Source organism: Cricetulus griseus, assembly GCF_003668045.3.
Source record: "Cricetulus griseus strain 17A/GY chromosome 1 unlocalized genomic scaffold, alternate assembly CriGri-PICRH-1.0 chr1_0, whole genome shotgun sequence".
Classification (NCBI taxonomy): domain Eukaryota; kingdom Metazoa; phylum Chordata; class Mammalia; order Rodentia; family Cricetidae; genus Cricetulus; species Cricetulus griseus.
Window position 1 is genome coordinate 43,979,538 of NW_023276806.1, and position 20,782 is coordinate 44,000,319.

A 20,782-nucleotide genomic window follows, 5' to 3' on the forward strand; every position below is an offset into this window, starting at 1 on the left:
TTACCCTCCCTGGGGAGCAGAGGGGGGATGAGGTGGGGGGCTCATGGGGAGTTGGGTGGTGAGGGGAGGGAGAGGGAGAAGGGATTGACATGTGAAGTAAGCTTGTTTCTAATTTAAACTAATAAAAAAAATAATCTCTTGGGAAAAAAAGAAAATGTCTCCCCTCTATACACAATTGGCTCTAAGGTCAAGTCTCTTTCACTAGGGCTCTCCATATGTGGGCACATGTGTAAGCGGGTATGCTTGCAACCTCATCACTGTGATTAAAATCTCACAGAGCCTTGATGGTTAGTTTTGATAATGAAAATGATGGTCTTAAAACTCACTGTAATATATACATACATATATATAGTTATATATATAGTAATATATTACATGATGTATTACATATCATAATAGTAACATATAAACATGTATTATGACATATATATGATATACATTATACATATATGTTACATTTGTGGTAATTTAGATTGATTATGGGTGTGCTTATCTAACAATGTTTTTACCAAACTGGACAGAATAAGGACGCAGTAACTCATCATTCTCTGAGAATGGATACCTCAGAATTTCCAGAATGGCATTTAAATCATGAAGGATTCTTGGTGACCTTGTTGACTCTAAATAGCATTAAGTTGAAGAACCATTGGTTGGTGAAGAATTTTTTTGTTTATGCAGGCATCAAACCAACAGTACAGAGAGTAAAAAGCATAAATATAGCTATATATTTATACATCTTATAGAAATATGTGTATGTTTTATGTATGTATTTATGTAAATGTGTGTGTATACATTGGTGCATATATATACATATATTTAGTCAAAAACTAATGTAATCAATATAAAGAAATAGTTTACCTTCAAAAAAAAAAGAAAACCAAATCAAAGCTTTGTGAGCCAATGAATGGCACTTAGTGTTGTCAAAGAATCTCACCAAAACTTTCATCACTGTCAGTTGTATATGTACTCTTGAAAGCTTCCTCCAGACCAAAAATGAATGCATACATTAACAGTCTCTTACTGTTTTGTTTTGATGTCTCTCTCTCTCTCTCTCTCTCTCTCTCTCTCTCTCTCTCTCTCTCTCTCACACACACACACACACATCGTTATTTAATAAATTTCAATGATGATGGTTTATTTCTATTTTCTGTTTAGAAAGGGCTTACACAATACTCTGTGTAGTATTTTTAAATTGGGATTCAGTGTACAAATAAAGAATCATGTTTATTGTAAGAATTTTCATATAAAATCTGTCTAATGTATGTAAGTATTAAGTATTAAGAGTCTGGTTTCAAGTCCAGCTGCCATCTGTGTGAGACCACTCAGTGTTTGGTTGACTTCAACCCCAAGTCTGACCACCCACTGTCTATGCCACACAGCTGTGAACCTCACAGAATAAACAATGGAAATCCAGGCTCAGATAAATGGTTCAAATTTTAGCTCTTGACAGCAGGGAGAGAACAGAGAGAACCTATGAAGGTCAAGTCCTGAGAGACATGGGGAAAGTAGGCAAACATAACTAGGGAGTGATTAAATATGTCATTTTTTAGCATCATCATTTTCTTCATCGTCTTACATGTCCTTATATTTATGATAAAATGATGCAAATAAAGTAAACAAGAATAGCTTACATAAGCATATATAAATGCTATATCTTGTTATTATAATCTACATAAAATGATGCTATTCTAAGTTTTTAAAAAAAGCTGGTTTAAAATTATTTCCTTATCTTTATCTTTATGTACTCTTTTCTATAAAAAATGACTGATACAGTTCCTAAATAAAACTGAAAATTTCATTAAATCAAAATTAGCCATTTTATGAAATTGGTCTAAGAAAATTTATCAAATGCATGTGTACATAACCACATATACATGAATTTATAAACCTTTTACTTTATTTAAAAATAAAAGTGGTTATCAAGTTTCAAATCATCAAATTTCTTTATATCTCAGGATTTGAAGTCTGTATGTATAACCACTACTGAGTAGCCAAATATGGGAGGCATGTTCAAACTTGAAAGCCAGAATTTTCTAGTGCAATGAAGTATTTGGGAGGGTGAAGCTATTATTTTAACAGTTGGCAACAGAAAGCTGTATTACTGTCTTTGAAATCTCAGGAATTTACCCTGAAAAATAAAAAAAAAACCTTTTGTTCTTTTATGTATAACCACAGATAGATAGTACATATATATCAAAAGAAAAATACTTTTTCCAATAATTTTAAAGTAAGTCATGCAAAGATTTTACAGGAAAATTCCAGATTTCTCATTTTGACTGTATACAGATAGATCTTGAGTCCATTTATTCAGTAAGTGCTGCTGAAGGCTATCATACTGACTCTTTGGAGACAAGTGAAAGGAACAAGAAAGAAGATTAATGGTTAGGACTGATGTTTGTTCTTGAGATTACTAAGAACCAAAATAATTACAAGAAATCCATTTGTTTATTGCTTTATGCTTCTATCTATAAAGAAGATAGAAATCCGGGAGAAATAAAGAAAGGAGTTTTATATGGCAAAATCAGAGGGATTTTGCAGCAGTATAACACATAGATGAGACTATTGGGAAATGATCAGGTTTCCTTTTAACATAAAAATATTTATTGTCTTCTGACTCACAAAATCATAGTTACTACTTCTTTCTACTATGGTCAAAAATATTTTAGACTAGACTCTTACAGGTATAGAAAACAGAAATGACCACAAAGGGCTGGGAAGGCAGGAATGCTCCTCACCTCCATGCCTATTTTGGAGTCTCCTTGCCATTACTATTAATATCACTGTTGAGAAGTACTCAGGCAGGCCTCCATTTCTCACTGAAACTTGTAATAGATTGTTTGTTATCCAAAGACCCTGTGCTAAGACTCTGTCCCTACAGAGCTGAGGGGGTGCTCTTAGGAAGTGGTAGAATTTTAGAAGGTAGAGACAAGTTGTTATTCTTTGGTCATGGAGTAGGCAGACATTCAAAGTGGATTTGGGACGCTGAATATTTTTCATTCTTTGTTCCATTTGTCACTTCTCAAACCTCAAACACAGAATTTCAGCATGATGTGGGCTCATCTGCTCTCTTCCTCAAACACCAAACCAGTGATGACCACTTATTGTAGGAACTGAAATTTCCAAGTAATGAGCTACATAAACTTTTCCTTAAGGTAGCTGCCTCAGTAATTTTATTTAAATACTGAAGATCATCTAATACAAAAGTTGCTACAAACTAGTGAAGTCATTATAATGATTTGTCTAAATATGACAAGGAGTGTTTAGATTCACTGAACATTGAGGAGTTGAAAGGACAGTTTGTTCAACATATGATGCTCAGAAAACTGGCTACCCAGGTGTAGAATAACAAAGTAGAGGCCTATGCCTCACCGTAGAAAATAATCAATTAGAATCAATTGATAATCATATAAGACCTGAACCTCAGCTGGGCATTGGCGATGCATGCCTTTAACCCCAGCACTCAGCAGAGGCAGGCAGATCTCTGTGAGTTCGAGGCCAGCCTGGTCTCCAGAGCAAGTGCCAGAAGAGTCTCCAAAGCTACACAGAAAAACCCTGTCTTGAAAAAAAAAAAACAAAAACAAAAACAAAAACAAAAAGACCTGAAGCTCTGAAAGTACTAGAGGCAGTATTTTAAAATATCAACTATGCAGCTGCTTCCAAAATAGGCCTCAAAGAACTCAAAACTTAATTCTAAGATTTTATAAGTAAGGTTTTATCAAGCTAAACACTTTCTGTGCAGCAAATACAACAAAAAACAGTGAAGAGACAGCCTACAGAATGGGAGAAAATCTATGTCAACTTTCATCAAACAGATATCAATATTCAATACATACAAAGATTCAAGACATATACACCCAAAGAATAAGTAACCCAACCAAGTGAACTGAACAGATGGATCTCAAAAATATAAATGACCAATAAAGACATGAAGAAATCCTCAACATCCTTAGTCATAAGGACAATGTAAATCAAAACTTAAGTAAAATTCACCATGGTAAAAATCACCAGGGAGACAAATGTGTGTCAGGGGACGAATCTTTATACACAGTAATTGGAAGTGCTATCAGTCATAACGGAAAGTCTCCATGGATTTTCCTCAAAATATAAAAGGAGGATTATTTGGCCTTGCTATACCTACTACTTGGGGAACATATGAAAATGTACTTAAATCAGTGCACAGTAGAGGTACCTACACACTCATGTTCTTTGTCACTACTTGCCACAATCAAGCTATAGAACCATCGGTTCTCCTCAGTGGATGAATGGGTAATGAAAATGTGGCATATATACACAATAGATGTGTACAGTGAAGGTCTACTGGTTAGATGTCAGGTGAAAATGAGAAATCCGCTGGGTATTGTAGATGTGCTCTAAGAAGGCTCAATTTAGAAATAACCCACTTGTTTATTGGACACAGCAAATATCCAGATAGTAGCATGGGGACAACTGGCCAGTTTAAATCACATGCAGAGTGACAAAAGGAGGCAAGACAAAATTGTTGGGAAACACTGCAGCCTGGACAAAGTAAGAGAGCAAAGAATGCTCACTGGAATATGGGTGTGGCTGAACAGCCTGTTGCCAAAGAATATACTGGGGATGTTAACCATTAGCAATGGAAGGAACCCCAAATATCTTCAAGGCTCCCACACCCATTATAGCACATTTAGGGCCTAGAGGAACTAATTTATTTCAGAGCCCTTCTGCTGCACAGTGAGCAGCTAAGTCCACTATTACGGTTATAGCTGGGCCCACATGGTGCCAAGCCTTAGCATATATAGCATACAATCTAGTTTTTCAGGTGAAAAAGCAAGAGTTGGAGTAATGGAAGATTCTACTGAGATTCTTTTCTCTTTCTTTAAGCCTTGGAATACGGTAGTATTCTGCAAAGATGGAATCTCCTCAGGGAATTCCTGATGGAGCATAGTGCATAGAAGAGCTCTCTGAGTGGACATAAAGTTGAAGTCACATCAGAGGCTTGAGCAGCTTGCAATGGCTGCTGAGGAAAGCTGGGAACAACATCTGATACCAGCCCAGATCCTGTGACTGAACTCAGCACAGCAATACGGGTGGGGCTCCTCAAGCCCTTGGGTGCACACCATTTGCCCCAGTGTGAGCAATGTGTAATGGAGGAAACATAGGGGTGTAGCAATTATCCTGCTAATGTCTAGTCTTGCCTTGGGCCAATTTCTTCCATCTACTCCTTTCTGGAACAGGGAGGGAAATTTAGCCCATACAGGTCCCAGCACCAGGTCTTAGAAGCACTTAACTTGATATTTTACTTTTACAGTGGCTTACCACTGACTATTTTCCTGTGTCTCAGATACAATTTTGGTTTTGAGTTTTTAGCAATGCTGGAAGAGTTGAGAGACTTAGGGACTTGGGACTTATGGAAGTGAATTCATTTTGATTATTAAAAGAATATTGCTAATTAAGCGATGGGATATTATGCTTTCAATACTGAAATTTCATTTAACAAGCTTGACATTAAATGTTCATCTGGCACTACTGGTGGTAACACACAGCTCATTATTGACATTCCTTCAAGAAAGATGGTAGGACCAGGATCATTTTCCTTTCCTCTGCTTTGGTTGGAGACATTAGTCTTGAATGGCTATGTGCATTCTTGCCAGGATATGTTGTCATCCACCATCCTCTCCAGAGATCAGACATAGGGGACCCTTCCCTGGACTCTGAACTTTCAAACCTGAGCTTCATAAGGCTTTTCTCTTTGTGTGGGGTATCTTGGGTGTTTCACTGCTGTAAGGCAAGCCTTGTACTATTAACCTATCTGTGTACTTCAATTTCCTTTCTCTTTAGTCCCCAAGAAGGTAATGGTTCTCAGCAGAGCCCTCACCTTTGCAGTTTGCACTTTGCAAATCAGCTTCATGAATCTTAAAGTGATTATCCATGACCCAAGCATGCCAGGAAAAGGGAAAGAAAAACAAACATGGAATTGAAAAAAAAAATCTCTGCAGCTGAACTGTCTGGCAGTCGCTACAGTGAATGAAGGCAGTGATATAGCACAATGTTACACTCTCTCTGATAGATGCTCCCCTCATCCCCAATTATATATTCACACTTAAATTTTGTAGAAACCAAGTGGGTCTTGGTAGAGTTTCTAATTGCATACCCAGGTGAAGGTGGACACTAACTCCTACATGGGGTTAAATCTCTTATAGACTGACTAGGAAAGTCACATCAGTTGAGCTTTGCTTCCCACCTACTGAGACTTCTGGATTTGATGAAGTAAGTCTCATCACAGTGTTTTGCTCTCAAACATTCCATAAAATTAGTGATACTTTCTCAAGTATTTTGTGGGTTGAAGGAAAGGGGCCAAAATGCTTAGAGTTTTAGTGTGATTGAAATATACACCAGAGATTGCATCAGAACCACAATTCAAAGGAAAGAATGAGAGAAACCACATAGTCATTGTCAAAACTACAGCCCCCACAGCCCTGATAGTGCATCAAAGCCTGCTAGAGAAACCAATTTTATGAAAATGATCTGTGACCTACATTGTTTAAATGTATTTCTAATTCCATAAACATTTACTAAGCATTACAGAAAACATATGATACTAGAGAAACTCTTTCCCAAAAACACACATTTATCTTATACTTTCTATACACCCAGTGGTAAAAGAGTTAATTTTTAAGTATAAGTACTAATGTGGACCCATTTCACCCAGTGAACACGTAAAATGAATATAATGTTTAATTAAAAGATAGCATACCTTATCCACTGCTTTCTTGAAGCCACAAGTCATCTATGTTTGTGAAATTAATAAGCTCTGGAGAATATATTAGGCTTTTAAATTTTACCAATGAAATAATATGTTTGGCAAACATAACTATATACATTTTAATACTACAGAAAGCTTCTCCCCTCACAAAATTTGTATTCTAGAAGCATAAAGGAAAAAAAGAAAATTGTAGAATGCCAGAAACAACTGCAAAAAATTACAACAACAAAGAAAAAGGTGATATATCAGAAAGACAGACAGTTGCATAACTAGTTCAATAAGGGAAAAAAATGACTGACTAAAGAACACCAAGAATGAACTAACAGGGGGAAGAAGGGAACTAAGCCAGAACCCTTCAAACATAGAGACTGTAGGAAGCATGGTGGAAACTGTGTTGTAAGTAGCATGTTTGAGGAAAGGGACACACAGTGGCCTAGAAGGAGCAAGGGGGAAAGAAATCACTGATGATGCTGGAGAGAATTGCAGAGGATGAGATGCAACCTGCAGACATGTGAATGAAGTGTATACTCGAATCAAAAGCAAAGTCCCTGGGATATTATAAACAAAGAAGTGACATCAGCCATTCTCCCATTCCATCTTTCACCCAGGAGCTGCTTTCAAGGAAGAAAGACTAGGAAGTGGGGAGCCATTACACAGAGGCCTGAACAGAGGAAAACCAATAGACAAGAAGACTTCAGTGGTTTTGATGGCATACTTTTCACTCATGTGGGAACTATAGACAGCCATTTATAGAAAGAAGTGAACTAGACTATGCCTTTAACTATCACATTCTAAAAGTAGCTCAACAATAATGAGATTAATTACATCCCTTGTATACTCCTTTGAGCTAGAGATACATTCACATTAATGTTGTGTTTACCAGAAAATAAAGGGTTGAAGAGATGATGAAACACAATTTTGTCCAGGATAATCCTTTTAAAGGTTTTTAAGAGTTGGAAATGTAGTTTATAAACCATAAAAAGAGAGTTAAAGCCCGTTGCTTTTAGCTAGCATTCCAGAGAATTCATGCCTGTAAACACCACATAGTTACTCAGCAGCAGTGTCAGAAACCTAAAGTAATAAGTTCCTTTTCAGTCCTCTAAAGTGCTGGCCTATATTTTTGTCCTGTTTATCAAAATAAACACTGTGGCACAAATCATCAGTGTAAAAAAAGTGTGATTTAGATTACACTTCACTTCCATGACACAGCCCATCTGAACACAAGCAGGAACCTGAAGGCCGTAGTTAAAGTAGAAAACATGAGGGGTGCTACTGACTTGCTTGTTTCCAGCCAACATTTTCATACACTTAAGACAACCTGTTCAGCAGTGGTGACAACCCTACTGGTTTGAGGCCTCCTCCATCTATCAACAATCAAGAAAATATCCCATAGATCAGTCTGATGGAGACACTCCATCAATTGATGGTGCCTCTTCTCAAGGATCTTTAGCTTTTGTCAAGTTGACAAAGAACAAGCAGCACAAATGCCAAGTTCTACTGGACAGCTACATAACACCGCTTCTCCTCAAGCTTCAAGTATTATAACAGAGGTAGGTAACCATAGTGAAACAATTAATGGTGGACATGATTGCCCCGCTGTTCACCTGAACTCATAGAGACAGTCACTACATGCACAAGATCAAGCCAGTCAAACTGCCAACATGGATGACAGAGAGGCTCCTGAAGTTCCACTCTAACAAAAGATATACTGGTAACTGATGGCTTCTGAGTGAGGGTGAGTCAGTTTTCCACATGTATGTAGCACCTGAGAGGCTGCCCATAGTAGATGGTCTGGCACTTATGTGCACACACACAGAGACAGCACAAAGTGGACTAGTGGGTTTTAAAAACAGCAGAGGACATAAAGTCAGGAGGAAATGGTAGTGAAAGAACATAGAAAAGATGATGGAACAGAGGGAATGGGATGTGAACTTAATAGAAGCACATTATATGCATGGAATGAAATTCTCCAACCATTTTTAAAGGTAAACAAAATGCTGGAGAATACTAGTTCTTAACATTTGAAATGACAAGGGAAGAAATACCGCTGCTTTCAAAGGTAAGCTATACAGAGACAAACTTGTAAAAGGAGAGATATACAAATTCGATGTTTTAATATACACGATGTCTGGAGGTTATTGAGTTCCTCTTAGGACAAAGCGTATTGTGGGTATGGTGGTGCTTTGTAACTGTATAGAGTCCTGAAATCTAGCTCTACATCAAATACTTCATTTTTATCTATAAAAAATCACCATCAAAAATGCATACGGAATATGAAATTTTAATAAGAAGTCAAGAAAGTCCTTAGATTAAAATGTGTGCCCCATCTGGTAATTAAATTTCACTGAAGCAGACATGATCCTATACATTCAGATAGTGAATCAGATACCCAACAGCCTTCTAATGAAGTACAGTTGCATCTCAAAGAACAGATTGAGCGAGTGCCCACATGCTCCCTGTAGGTTGGTTGTAACTAATGTAGTGCATTTTTGTGTGTTGTTCTTCACCACACATGTCATATGAACTCAGTCTCCAGAACTCAGGAATGTAATTACACACTGAAAATCCAAAACCAGATGATCCTTCTAGTCATGACAGGGGAAAACTCTAGAGACTTGGTAAAACCAAAGTTGTGTACATATAGCCAGGAGCAGAACTTAAGTTTCTCCTAAAATAGAAACTCAGAAGAGAAATAGTAATGTTTAGCATCTCAACTTACTAAAGAATTTATCACACCAATTCTAAACAAAATCTGACAAGCTAAACTAGTAGATAACAAGAGTGTGGGACCAAAGAGAAGCTATTCAGTTGATAATGTGCTTGATGTATAAGCATGAGGATCTAAATTCAATTCCTCTTAAAAACAACAAACAAATGAAGAACAGCCTAACATGGAGACATGTGCCTTGTCAACTTAGTACTGAAGAACTGGAGAGAGAAGGGTCTCTCTGCATGGCTGGCCAGAAAGTCTAGGCAAGTCAGTACACAACAAGTTCAGTGTAGGAGTCTGTATCAAAAACTAAAACATAAGGAAGCTGAAGAAGACAACTGATGCCTGCCTTTCACCTTCATGCATAGGTGAGCATAACACACACACACACACACACACACACACACACACACACACACACACACACACACACTCTTAAGCATATCCACACAATCACACAAAAGGAATAAAACTATTTTATAAAAACAGCTATAAGACACTGTTGTGTATATACATTTAGCTATTTCTATACAAAAGCTTTTATCCACATTTAGAAGAGTGAGTACCATTTATTTTTCAACATTAGGAAATTTAAAATTATCTATGAACACACTGAGTCCTTCTATCAGAAAAGCTGCAGGATCCTTAGGTTTTCTGGGTGGGGTGAAGGGATTTTTAAGACAAATTTCTATTGAACTTGTGTTACAATGTTCAATTTTGTCTTTTAGTGTAACTACTAAATTAATCAAATTATCACTTGCCAAATGCAGCTTCTGTTCCTCTTGCAATTATGCATTTCTTACACTTATAGAACAAATAATTTTGTCTTACAGTATATTACACAAAACATGAATCACAAATGTTTTAGATAAGAATTTTGATGATTTTTTTCAGAGCCAGAGGAATATTATAGGAATATTATAAAATGTAGTTATCCAAATGCTTTCATGCAAAAATAAAGCAAACAACCATAAATCACTAGGAAGTGCCTCTTCTTTTTTTCTGTATGTAATCTATAGTGCTTCAGGAGTGTAAAGAATGAAGTCCCAGTGGATATTAACACTTGTTTTTGTTTTCAGGTGTTGGAAAGTTCTTTAAAACCATAAATTATCACTTTGGATGAAGCTACTATGTTAACTACATTTCCACTAAAATCCAAAAGTCAACAACAATTTTTGGAATTAAGTCAATTCCCACTGAATCTTCTGCTCACATGGATGTGACTTTACAAATGTTAAATCATTTAATCTTCAAATTTTCAGTAATACAAATTTCCCTCCTCATTTTACAGGCTATGTCTATGAACCATAATGTAAATATCTATACTTTCTGACATCTTAGGTGACCACTAGTCAACCCTCAAATAGGTCATGACCCACAAAGTAAAAACCACTGCTCTACTACTAACAGCTTTTGTGATATCTCTGTCTGGGAGCTAGGAATTAGCACTCAAAGACAGATAAGAAAAATAATTTATTTAAATTTACATATACATGGGGACCACAGCAAAAGTTATATTTTGTAAATTACATAATTCACTATTATTTGCAACTGATGAATTGGAAGTACCTCTTCTAAAACTAGAGAAGTGATATGCTAGACTCAGTGGAACCATAAATTTTGGTAAAGTCGCTTGAGTAAGAACAATGAAAGAATAGATTGGCTAAAATGTTAATGCCTGTATTTTGCCATATTTTTCAGAATTTCACAGACATATATGAAATGTAATGATATCTGCCTCCCAAAAACTTCCTCCATGCCCCTCCTCTATAATCCCACCTCCACATCTTTCAAATTTATGTTTCTTATAGTTTTTATTTTGATTTTGTTTGTTTGTTTTGATAACCAACTAAATTCAATTAGTACTGCCCCTATGTACAGAATAGTGGGCCATCCACTATTCTGTACATAGGAAATCCACTATTCTGCACATGGGAAACCTACCAGTTATGGGAAAAAAGAGAGAATGGTAAACACATTGGTCTCTGCACTAAGGTAAAAACTTTATAGATTTCATTAGACATGTGGGAGGGTGTAAAACTTACTGGAAGACAAGGACTTATTTATTTCAGTTCATTGCAACCTCAAGTATCCATCTCTATTGGCTAGAGCTATGTTTTACCTTAAGTTGGGAAAGGCATCTCTCTCAAAATACTGCAAATGGCCCTCAGTTAAGTACATTTCTCTGATTCCACTATGAAATAACGTATCAGTTTGGAATACTGAGATAAAAGCTTTGATTCTTTCAAATTACAATACTTGGTTGTTCACCATAACTTTGTTCCCTCACTAGTCATTGTACTTCTTAGATACTGAATGAAGCCTTTAACATTAGCTTTAATTTCTCAAGTGAAATAGCTGAAATTGTTAACATCATTCACTTGCACCCTTCTAAGATTTATATTCTATGAAACATGTTCTCAACATTTATGGAACAGATAAAGATTTTGAAAAGTTGTTGGTGAATACAGCAGTGACAGTTTACATTTGTATTTTGTAATCACAGACATTTCACAGAGAACTCAGCACAACATTGTTTTAGAAATGAATTGTAAGATAATAAACTTATCCTAATTTTAGAGGTCTAGAGGATGAGATGAAGACTAAATATGATGATGCAGCTTCCATAGTGTCTGTTTTTATCATAAGGAATTAAACCTTCAGATATCATCATTAGTATTGCCATTAATACTGTGGCAGTACAAGTACACATCAACTGGCTGGTGATGATAGCAACATTTTCTGACCTCTGAAAAAGTAGGCACCATGGAAGAGAATCACCCCTATCCACTGGTGATGCCTTGTCTGGTCAGGGAGTTTCTTTTTTATTTCATTCTTCTTTTTTTAATTCTGATTTTTGCCCCAGGTATAGAATACAATATCTGAATAAAGAAAGGAAATGCTGTAGCTAAAATCATGGAAGAAATTCTGAGTCCGTGGATAGAAGAACAAGGGAAACGGTTACAGATTGCAAACGGAATATGCAGTAAGAAAACTGAAGAGAAGAATCACCTAAATTTCTATTTTAATACCACAAATTTTAAACTATCTCCAAAACTGCATCATGTATCACAATTAATATCAGTTTAGTAAATAATAAAGAGGAATTAAAACTACTGCACCCAGCTTTCTTATGGAACAGACAAAATTCTATGAACTACCCGCCCCCAACACACAGGAGTTAAACACTCCACTGGAACTCAGTTGTGGGTGGGAAAGGTACATTTCCTTGAGTTTTATTTAAGAGGTTCTATAAGATATCTCGTAACAACCAAACAGACAATTCTGGGACGTATTTAGTAAAGAGAGTTTGGAAGAATAGGTTTTAAATACACTGAATATTCAGAACTGCCGACCACATTTTGGCCTTCTATGTAGAAGGTGGAAAATGCATAATTCCAGATCACCCAAGTCTTTCTACACACCTCGGGGAACAGAACTGAGAATCACTGACAAAACTGACCTTCCATAAGCGCAGACTCCTCACAAGACTCACATTAATACAACTACAAATGCTTTGTCTTCCTGACACTTACCCACACATGATTTTACTCAGCCTATCATGTATTCCTTTCAATAGCACACTTTCAAGACTTATTGTTAGGCAAGACACACATTTATGAGAACAAATAGCATCAGAACTAGAATCAGTATAGCAAGGTCAGAATTAACTTAACAGGATTCTTTATATCTCTAATTACTATGTTTAAGGTTTTAATATAAGAAAGCAAACCTTATGCAAACACATAGGGCTAATGAAACACAGGTATGAAATAATCACAATAAAACGTGTTACAGATCAATAAAACTAACAGAAATGAAGTGTAACTTTATATCAATTACACAGACACAGCAGGGGAGAGAATCTCAGTTCAAACACTGATAATGGAAACTACCCACACTAAGGAGCAAAGAGGAAAAAAAAGAAATGAATGAATGAATGAATGAATGAATGAATGAATGAATGAAAAGAGAAAACCTTGGAGTGTGGTACAGTGGTAGAGGATTTGTAGAGTAGCATGTATGAGACTCAAAGTGTGATTCACTACACCACAGAAACAATGAAGAAACACACAAAAAAGAAGAGAGTATTCAGGAACTATGGGAAAGATCGTGTTTAGGGAATTATGTTGGTGAGACTTGATGGGTGTAGCTTCTGACATTCCCTGGAGACATAGTCTCATAGCAACTACCTGTTCCTCTGGTTACTTCAGAATTTAAATGTTATGTAATAAAAATCAGACATTGGAAGTGAGGCAGAGAAAGGGAAGGGCAGAAGAGAAGAAATAAAGAAATCTACTCATGTTCTTTTATATCCTTATTAACAAAACTAGAAAACTATCCTATAAAACTGTTAATGAACTTTTGAGGTAAGTTTCTGAGAATAGAGAATAGAAGTTATAATACTTTTCTATGATATCCACACATACAATAGGTCAATAGTTATCCTTGCATATTCAATTAATACATAATAATGTACAGAGAGCTTATTCTCATTATATATTTCGGCAATTCATTCATCATGATGTAAAAGATTTGAAAATTTTATAAAGAGTCAAATAGCTAAGTGCACAGTAATTGGAAAAAGTCATTAATGAATAGTATCCCAAATATAGAACCTGACAATATTGTGGTGTTCACTGTGTTTAATACTGTGATCTAGATGGTTCATATAAATGCATATGCAGTGGTCTAACTGAGACTCTGTGTTTGCAATCTTTTACTTTTTAAAAACATATATTATCTAAATTTGTATACATATGTGCATATTAATAGATGGACATGTATAAATAAAATACATAAATCATATTATACAGCTTTATGTAGTTATATTCCAAATACTGTGTCAGGAATTTGTGTTAATAATGCCTCATTGTGTACCCCCTAGTAGAGTCAGGCCTCAGTTCTATTTACACAATAAAAGGACTGAAAACCAAAATATAAGTTACCAGATACAATGACTGACAGATTAAAAGAAAGTCTCATAGTGATAATTAGCAAAATACAATTGGACAAGCTTCCATCATGACTTGAACTTCGTTTTTTAAAAATAGATTCTAAAATTTAAAGTTCTTCTTTATCAACATGATCTCTATTAGAAAACACTCAAAAAGAAGATAGGCAGAATATATGCGTGGGATATTTCTCTGAATTAATCTCCTAGAATGGGAATTTAAGAAGTTATTTTCTCTAAGCTAAAGTACTGAGAATAAAATTTCAGAGTGAAATGAACTGCCCTTGCCAGGAGAACTGGACACTTGTTTCAAATCAACCAATCTCTGCAAAGCTTCCCTAGCCCTGTAGTCACCTTTGTCTAATGCTCCACTGGCCCAACAATAGAAAACATCACCACTCCACTCACAGAGGGAGAAAGTAGGTCACCCTTTAGAGCTTTAAACTGTTTTACAACGTAACAATAGATAGTTTTATTAGCCTAGTTGACCTAACAAAACTCATCTTAAATAAACTTGATTGATTTTTACCTGAAAAACATCTGTTTCTAAAATTCTTGTTCCAAACACCATGATTCCATTGGTATCGACTATTGATCTCTCGCTTCTATCGAGAGGTTTTGTGATTTTCTTCTTACAATCAACAATCATTGTCACAGTTTTCTTCTCCACACTGATTGCGACCCGATGCCACCTGTAAAATGGAACCAATTCTTGAGTAAGCTGCTGAGGCTCTGTCTCCAAAATAAACAGACTCATTAGAACGTGAGTTTTAAATGGCAACAGTGAACTGAAACGGTACAAAAAACAGAGGCACACTTATGCCTCGGTGGTCTAGCTAGTGACAACTTCCTGCTTACCCAGGACAGCACCAACTACTCAAAGGGCACAGGTTCCTAAGATACAGGAATGCATCAGGCACCTGTGCTGATAAGGGCATGCCCACCCTCTGCTTCACTTTGTGTTTTCTGATGAGCACATCTGACAGAGATTGAGATGGATTTGGGTTTCTCTCCGTGCAAATTCTTTCTTCCAAAGTGGAATACCATGAAGAAAACTTCTGCTCTGGCGATCCCCTGAGAGTGACTGTGAAAGGGTTTGTCTCTTGACTGAATGGCTGCTCCATCTGGAGCAGCTGAATGTCCTAATTGTAAAACACAATGTGCTACTCTGTCCTGATCTCCATTTATTTCAAGTGTTTTCATGTTCTTTTTCCACTTTAATTTCAAGACAGTTATAGATCACCACTGTGGGCAGGATCCAAAACTGAGACACAATATCTCTTCTTTATTCCAGGTCTGGCAAGAAGAAGAAACACTGAAAGAAAGCAGAGTCAGCGCATGTGTGGAGTGGGAGGCTCAGTTCACTCTATAGCTACTGCCCCAGCTAATTCAGGGTGGTGATGACAGGCTTAGAAGGGGGAATGTGGCCAGTCCTTGGAAGAATGCATGCTCTCCCTGCAGCCTAAAAAGGGTTTTATTAACAATGTCTGGTGCTAACAGAAACCACTAAGAGAAATTCGCTTGGATTCTTTAAGCCACTGTGGTTTATATTTTCTTCCAAATGAAAAGTGCTAGATTAATATTCCAGAAGTGTCTAGGAGTAGATCCATAAAATAAAATACCCAGAAACTTGCATGAGTATTCCCAAATGTCTGTTTCATGATATTTGGCATGACTACTGGTGACGACCAAGTACATTTCCATATAGGCTTTGTGTTTGGTATTTCCACTAGCACCCTCAACTAGTGAAGCCTTGAGTAGAGTAAAGGATTATACAAGGAACCTTGGAGTAACTGCATACACTGAGAGTAAAATTTACACAAAGTTTATGCCAAGAAGCCTGTGTGCTAAGTTAAACCACTCCTAGTCTTCAGTGATGTTCTTTTCATTAGCAGAAAATAAAAATAACTTTAGTTGCTAAAATCTGATCTGAACTCTAAAATCAATTTTTTTACTTATTTTAAGCTGTGTTAATGAGATGACAAAAACCAAAGCGTTAGATAGATATAGCATTTTAAATAATAATAACTTACATAGTACAATATTAGCTCAGTTTTGAATCCTTAATTGCTCCTTTTCTTTCATGATATCTATATTGACAATAAAACATCATGAATTTTTATGATGAAACAAAAGCTGGTGATTCTCGGCTTAGTAGAAGCCATCACCTCTCTAGCTTATACTACTAACTGCTCTGTACTTTTCATGACTTTGTGACCCTAGCAAGCATCAAAACATGAATGAAGGGGCTGCATAATTAAGATGTGAGTCCAATCCCCAGCACCCATGAGAACAGGGACCTGGCAACATGCATTTCTAAACCCAGTGCCAGGATGGTAGAGACAGGTGGTCATCTGTTGTTTTATTACTAGCCATTCTAGCCTAATCCTCAAGCTAAAGTTCTACACTAGTGAGAGACTCCCTCTCAATAAAAGGGGGGGGGGGAGACAGGGAGAACAGTTCCTGAGGACTAACACCCTAAAGGTTGTCCTGGGTGTCCTATGGCCTCCACATACACATACCTTCAAGTGCACCCCCACTACCGCACACAGACATGCACCATGCCATGCATCAACATGTACAAAGATACACGTATTCTCTCTGTCTCTCCCTCTCTCTCTCTCTCTCTCTCTCTCTCTCTCTCTCTCTCTGTCTCTCTCTCTGTGTCTGTCTCTCTCTGTCTCTCTGTCTCTCTCTCTCTCTCTGTCTCTCTCTCTCTCTCTCACACACACACAGAGAGAGAGAAATGCAAACCATACACATGAATAAATTAAATTAAATTAAATTAAAAGACATCAAATTAAATCTTTGAATTAAAGAAGTCCAGCAAATATTCACAGAGCTGTTCATTTCTATTCTTGTCTCTCTCATAGAAGCCTTCCTGGGGCTCTCACCTCCACCTCCTGCAAGTTTGCTTTCTGATATCCAGTTGCTGATCACAATCTGGTCTCATTACTGCTCCATGCAATCACACCATAGAAACACTCTTCCTTCCACATTCTCATGCAAACAGGGCCTTACTTCCTGTACTTTCTTCATAACAGCCTCTTCATAACATACTGCCAAGTATGAAATACTACTACTTAGTGCATTTTTTCCTTTGCTTTTATGTGGTTTTATTCACAGACATTATTACCAGTACTTTGCATTTAAGTTTATGTTTCATTGATCTACAAAATACTAACAATATTCACATAAACAAGGACAAGAGTGGAGGGGCTTTTCCTGCAATGTTCATGGCTTCAACACCTGTACCTTGGTAACTACCAGCAAAGTAATAGACAGTATATAAATACATATGGATTGATTAGTCAGTTATGATGAACTCCATGATTATTCTTAACAAACTAAAGTGTATTCAAATGCCAATAATTTTTGCATCCAACTCTTGTTATGTCATTGGATCTTAATAAAGCTGTCACATTTTAATAGTCCCAAGAAAAGACCATAGAACTTGTGCATAGTAAGCATCCGCTAATAAATTCCTGACACCTAGACACCTAGACACCTAGAGTAGAACCAAACAGGACTGACCAAAAAATGTTAATGAAATTATTCCTAATGATATTCTGCTATACTCATAATGCTCATAAGATCGGTGCCTAGCAGGCCAATAATCATGGAGGCTTCCTCCAGCAGCTGATCGGAGCTGATTCAGAGACCAACAGCTCAGCACTAGAGGAGCTATGGGAGCTCTGCGTAAAAGAGGGAGGAAGGATTGTAGGAGCCAAGGAGGTCAAGGACTCCTAATAATGGTAGTGGCCATGCCTCTGACTCTTTTTTCCTCCCCCCTGGGACCTATTTTCTCCTACTGGGTTGCCTAGCCCAGCCTTGATATGAGGGTATATACCTAGTCTTTTTACATCTTGTTATGTTGAATTCGGTTGATACCACTGAAAGGCTGCTCTGTTCTGAAGGAAAACTGAGGAGCAGTGGTTCTAGGTGAGAGGGGAGGTAGGAGGGAGATGGAGGGGAGGTTGCAGTTGGGATGCATTATATGAGAGAAAAATAAATAAATAAATAAAAGAAAAAGAAAAATTAATGACTATTTCTACCTATTGATTTACTCATCATATTATCAAATAGTACTTTACCACTATAGAATGCATACATACAACTTCTTATCTATTTCATAATTGTTTCAAGATTGTTTACTGAGTCTTCCTTTTTTATTTTAAGAATTGGTCAAAATCCCCACAGCTATACACTGAACTGAACTCTGGAACCCAGTTGCAGAGAAGAAGGAATGAAGATCAAAGGGGTTGGGACCAGGCTGGTGAAACCCACAGAAACAGCTGGCCTGAACAAGGGGGAGCACATGGACCCCAGATTACTGTCTGGGAGGCCAGCACAGGACTGACCCAGATGCCTGAATGTGGATGTCAATGAGGAGGCCTTGGCAATTTTTCCCTGGTGTAAGAAGGGACTTTGAGAGCCCATCCCTCGTGAAGGGATGTTCTCTTGGCCTGGACACATGGGGGAGAGCCTAGGCCCAGCCCAGCATGATGTGGTGGACTTTGGGGAGCCCCCATGGAGGGCACTACCCTCCCTGGGGAGCAGAGGGGGAATGGGGTGTGAGGCTGGTGGGGAATTGGCAGGGAGGGCAGGGAGAGGGAGAAGGGATTGACACAGGAAGCAAGCTTGTTCCTAATTTGAACTAATAAAAAAAAAAGAAGAATTGGTCAAACTTAAAACTATTGCTATGAATTTAGATCAAGGATACACTAAGATTTTTTCTAGTTTAAAAGACAGCATAGATGACCTGAGCAAGGGGGGTTTCACCTACCCAAGACTGACAACTGGGGAATTAGCATAAGACCAAACCAGACTCCTTGAATGTGAGTATCAGTTGGGGGCTTGGGCAATCTATGGGGCCTCTGGCAGTGGAACCAGTATTTATCCCTAGTGTACAAATGGGCTTCGGGAGCCTATTCCCCCATGGAAGGATACACTCTTAGCCTAGATACACCGGGGAGGGCCTGGGTCCTGCCCCAAATGATATGACAGACTTCGATGATTCCCCCATGAAAGGCCTCACCTTCCCTGAGGAGTGGATGGGAGCGGGGTGAGATGGGGGTTTGATGGCGGAAATGAGAGGATGGGAGGGAGAGGGAACTGAGATTTGGTATAATATATAACATAAGAATGTTTTAAAACTTAAGACAACATAGATTAAAAATATTTCAGCAATATGATGCATTAAAAATATCTCCTATACAACTCACTGTGCATGATCATCCCCAGTTGATAATAGTATGAGCCCTATACTTAAGGATCAGGGAACATCACATAAGAATAGGCAGGAATGTAAGAACCAGAACCTGAACATTTGCTATAAGATAGAGTCTTCTATATATGAGAAGGAATTGTGCACATGAAATCTTACCAATCCAGTCACCTAAATGAAACCTGAACAGTGGCAATGCCAGTTGACATGCCAGTGTGCATGGGAGAATTCTCACAAGGTCCAAGCCCTACAGGAAGAGCTACAGGCAATTAGCCGCTGCTAAAATAGGGAGAGTCAGTCTTATCCAGGAATGAGCCTGATGATATGTGTTCTTTCTTTCCACTATGTCATTCCCAGGGATTAAACCTAAGTGGACAGGCTTGGCTGCAAGTGCCTCCATCCACTGAACCATCAGAACCACTGGTCTTCCCTCATCTCTGTTCTTTTTTTTCCCTCCATTTTTATTTGAATTAGAAACAAGATTGTTTTACATGTCAATTCCAGTTTCCTCTCCCTTCCCTCCTCCCCTGCCGCACCCAACTAACACACTACCTATCCCATACCCTTTCTGCTCCCCAGGGAGGGTGAAGCCATCCATAGGGGCTCTGAAGGGTCTGTCATATCCTTTGGGATAGGGCCTAGGCCCTCTCCCATGTGTCTAAGATGAGTGAATATAACCTTTTTTTGGAATAGGATTCCAGTGTCCCTTCCTATGCTAGGGATAAGTACTGATATACTAAGAGGTCACATAGATTTCCGATGCCTTCTCACTGACACCACATTCATGAGGTCTGGATCAGTCCCAGGCTGATTTCCCAGCTAGCAGTCTGGGGACCAAGAGCTTTCCCTTGTTCAGGTCAGCTGTTTCTGTGGGTTTCACCAGCCTGGTGTGGGCCCCTTTGCTCATCACTCCTCCTTCTCTGCAACTGGATTCCAGTTCATTTCAGTGTTTAGCCATGGGTGTCTGCTTCTACTTCAACCCGTTGATGGATAATCAGTTTGATGACTAACTTACATGCCATCCTATAGCCCTCATCTCTGTTGTTAAGGTTGCAACATTTTTTAATTTCCTGTTGTCATCACTGCACTGCTTTTCTCTCTCATCCACACAGGTTTTCTTTTTTTCTTTTTTTTTATTTTTTGTCTTTA

The 20,782-nt window shown here is 37.7% G+C and overlaps 1 protein-coding gene across 3 annotated transcripts in view; it reads right to left on the reverse strand.

Annotated features, from left to right (window-relative positions):
• Col11a1 (collagen type XI alpha 1 chain) overlaps positions 1-20,782 on the reverse strand; it is a 175,182-nt gene that overhangs the window by 128,857 nt on the left and 25,543 nt on the right. For all 3 annotated transcript variants that reach the window (XM_035451017.1, XM_035451016.1, XM_027395556.2), the window contains exon 4: positions 14,936-15,098. In XM_035451017.1, coding sequence (XP_035306908.1) covers positions 14,936-15,098 — 163 coding nt within the window. The remainder of the gene's footprint in view (positions 1-14,935; positions 15,099-20,782) is intronic.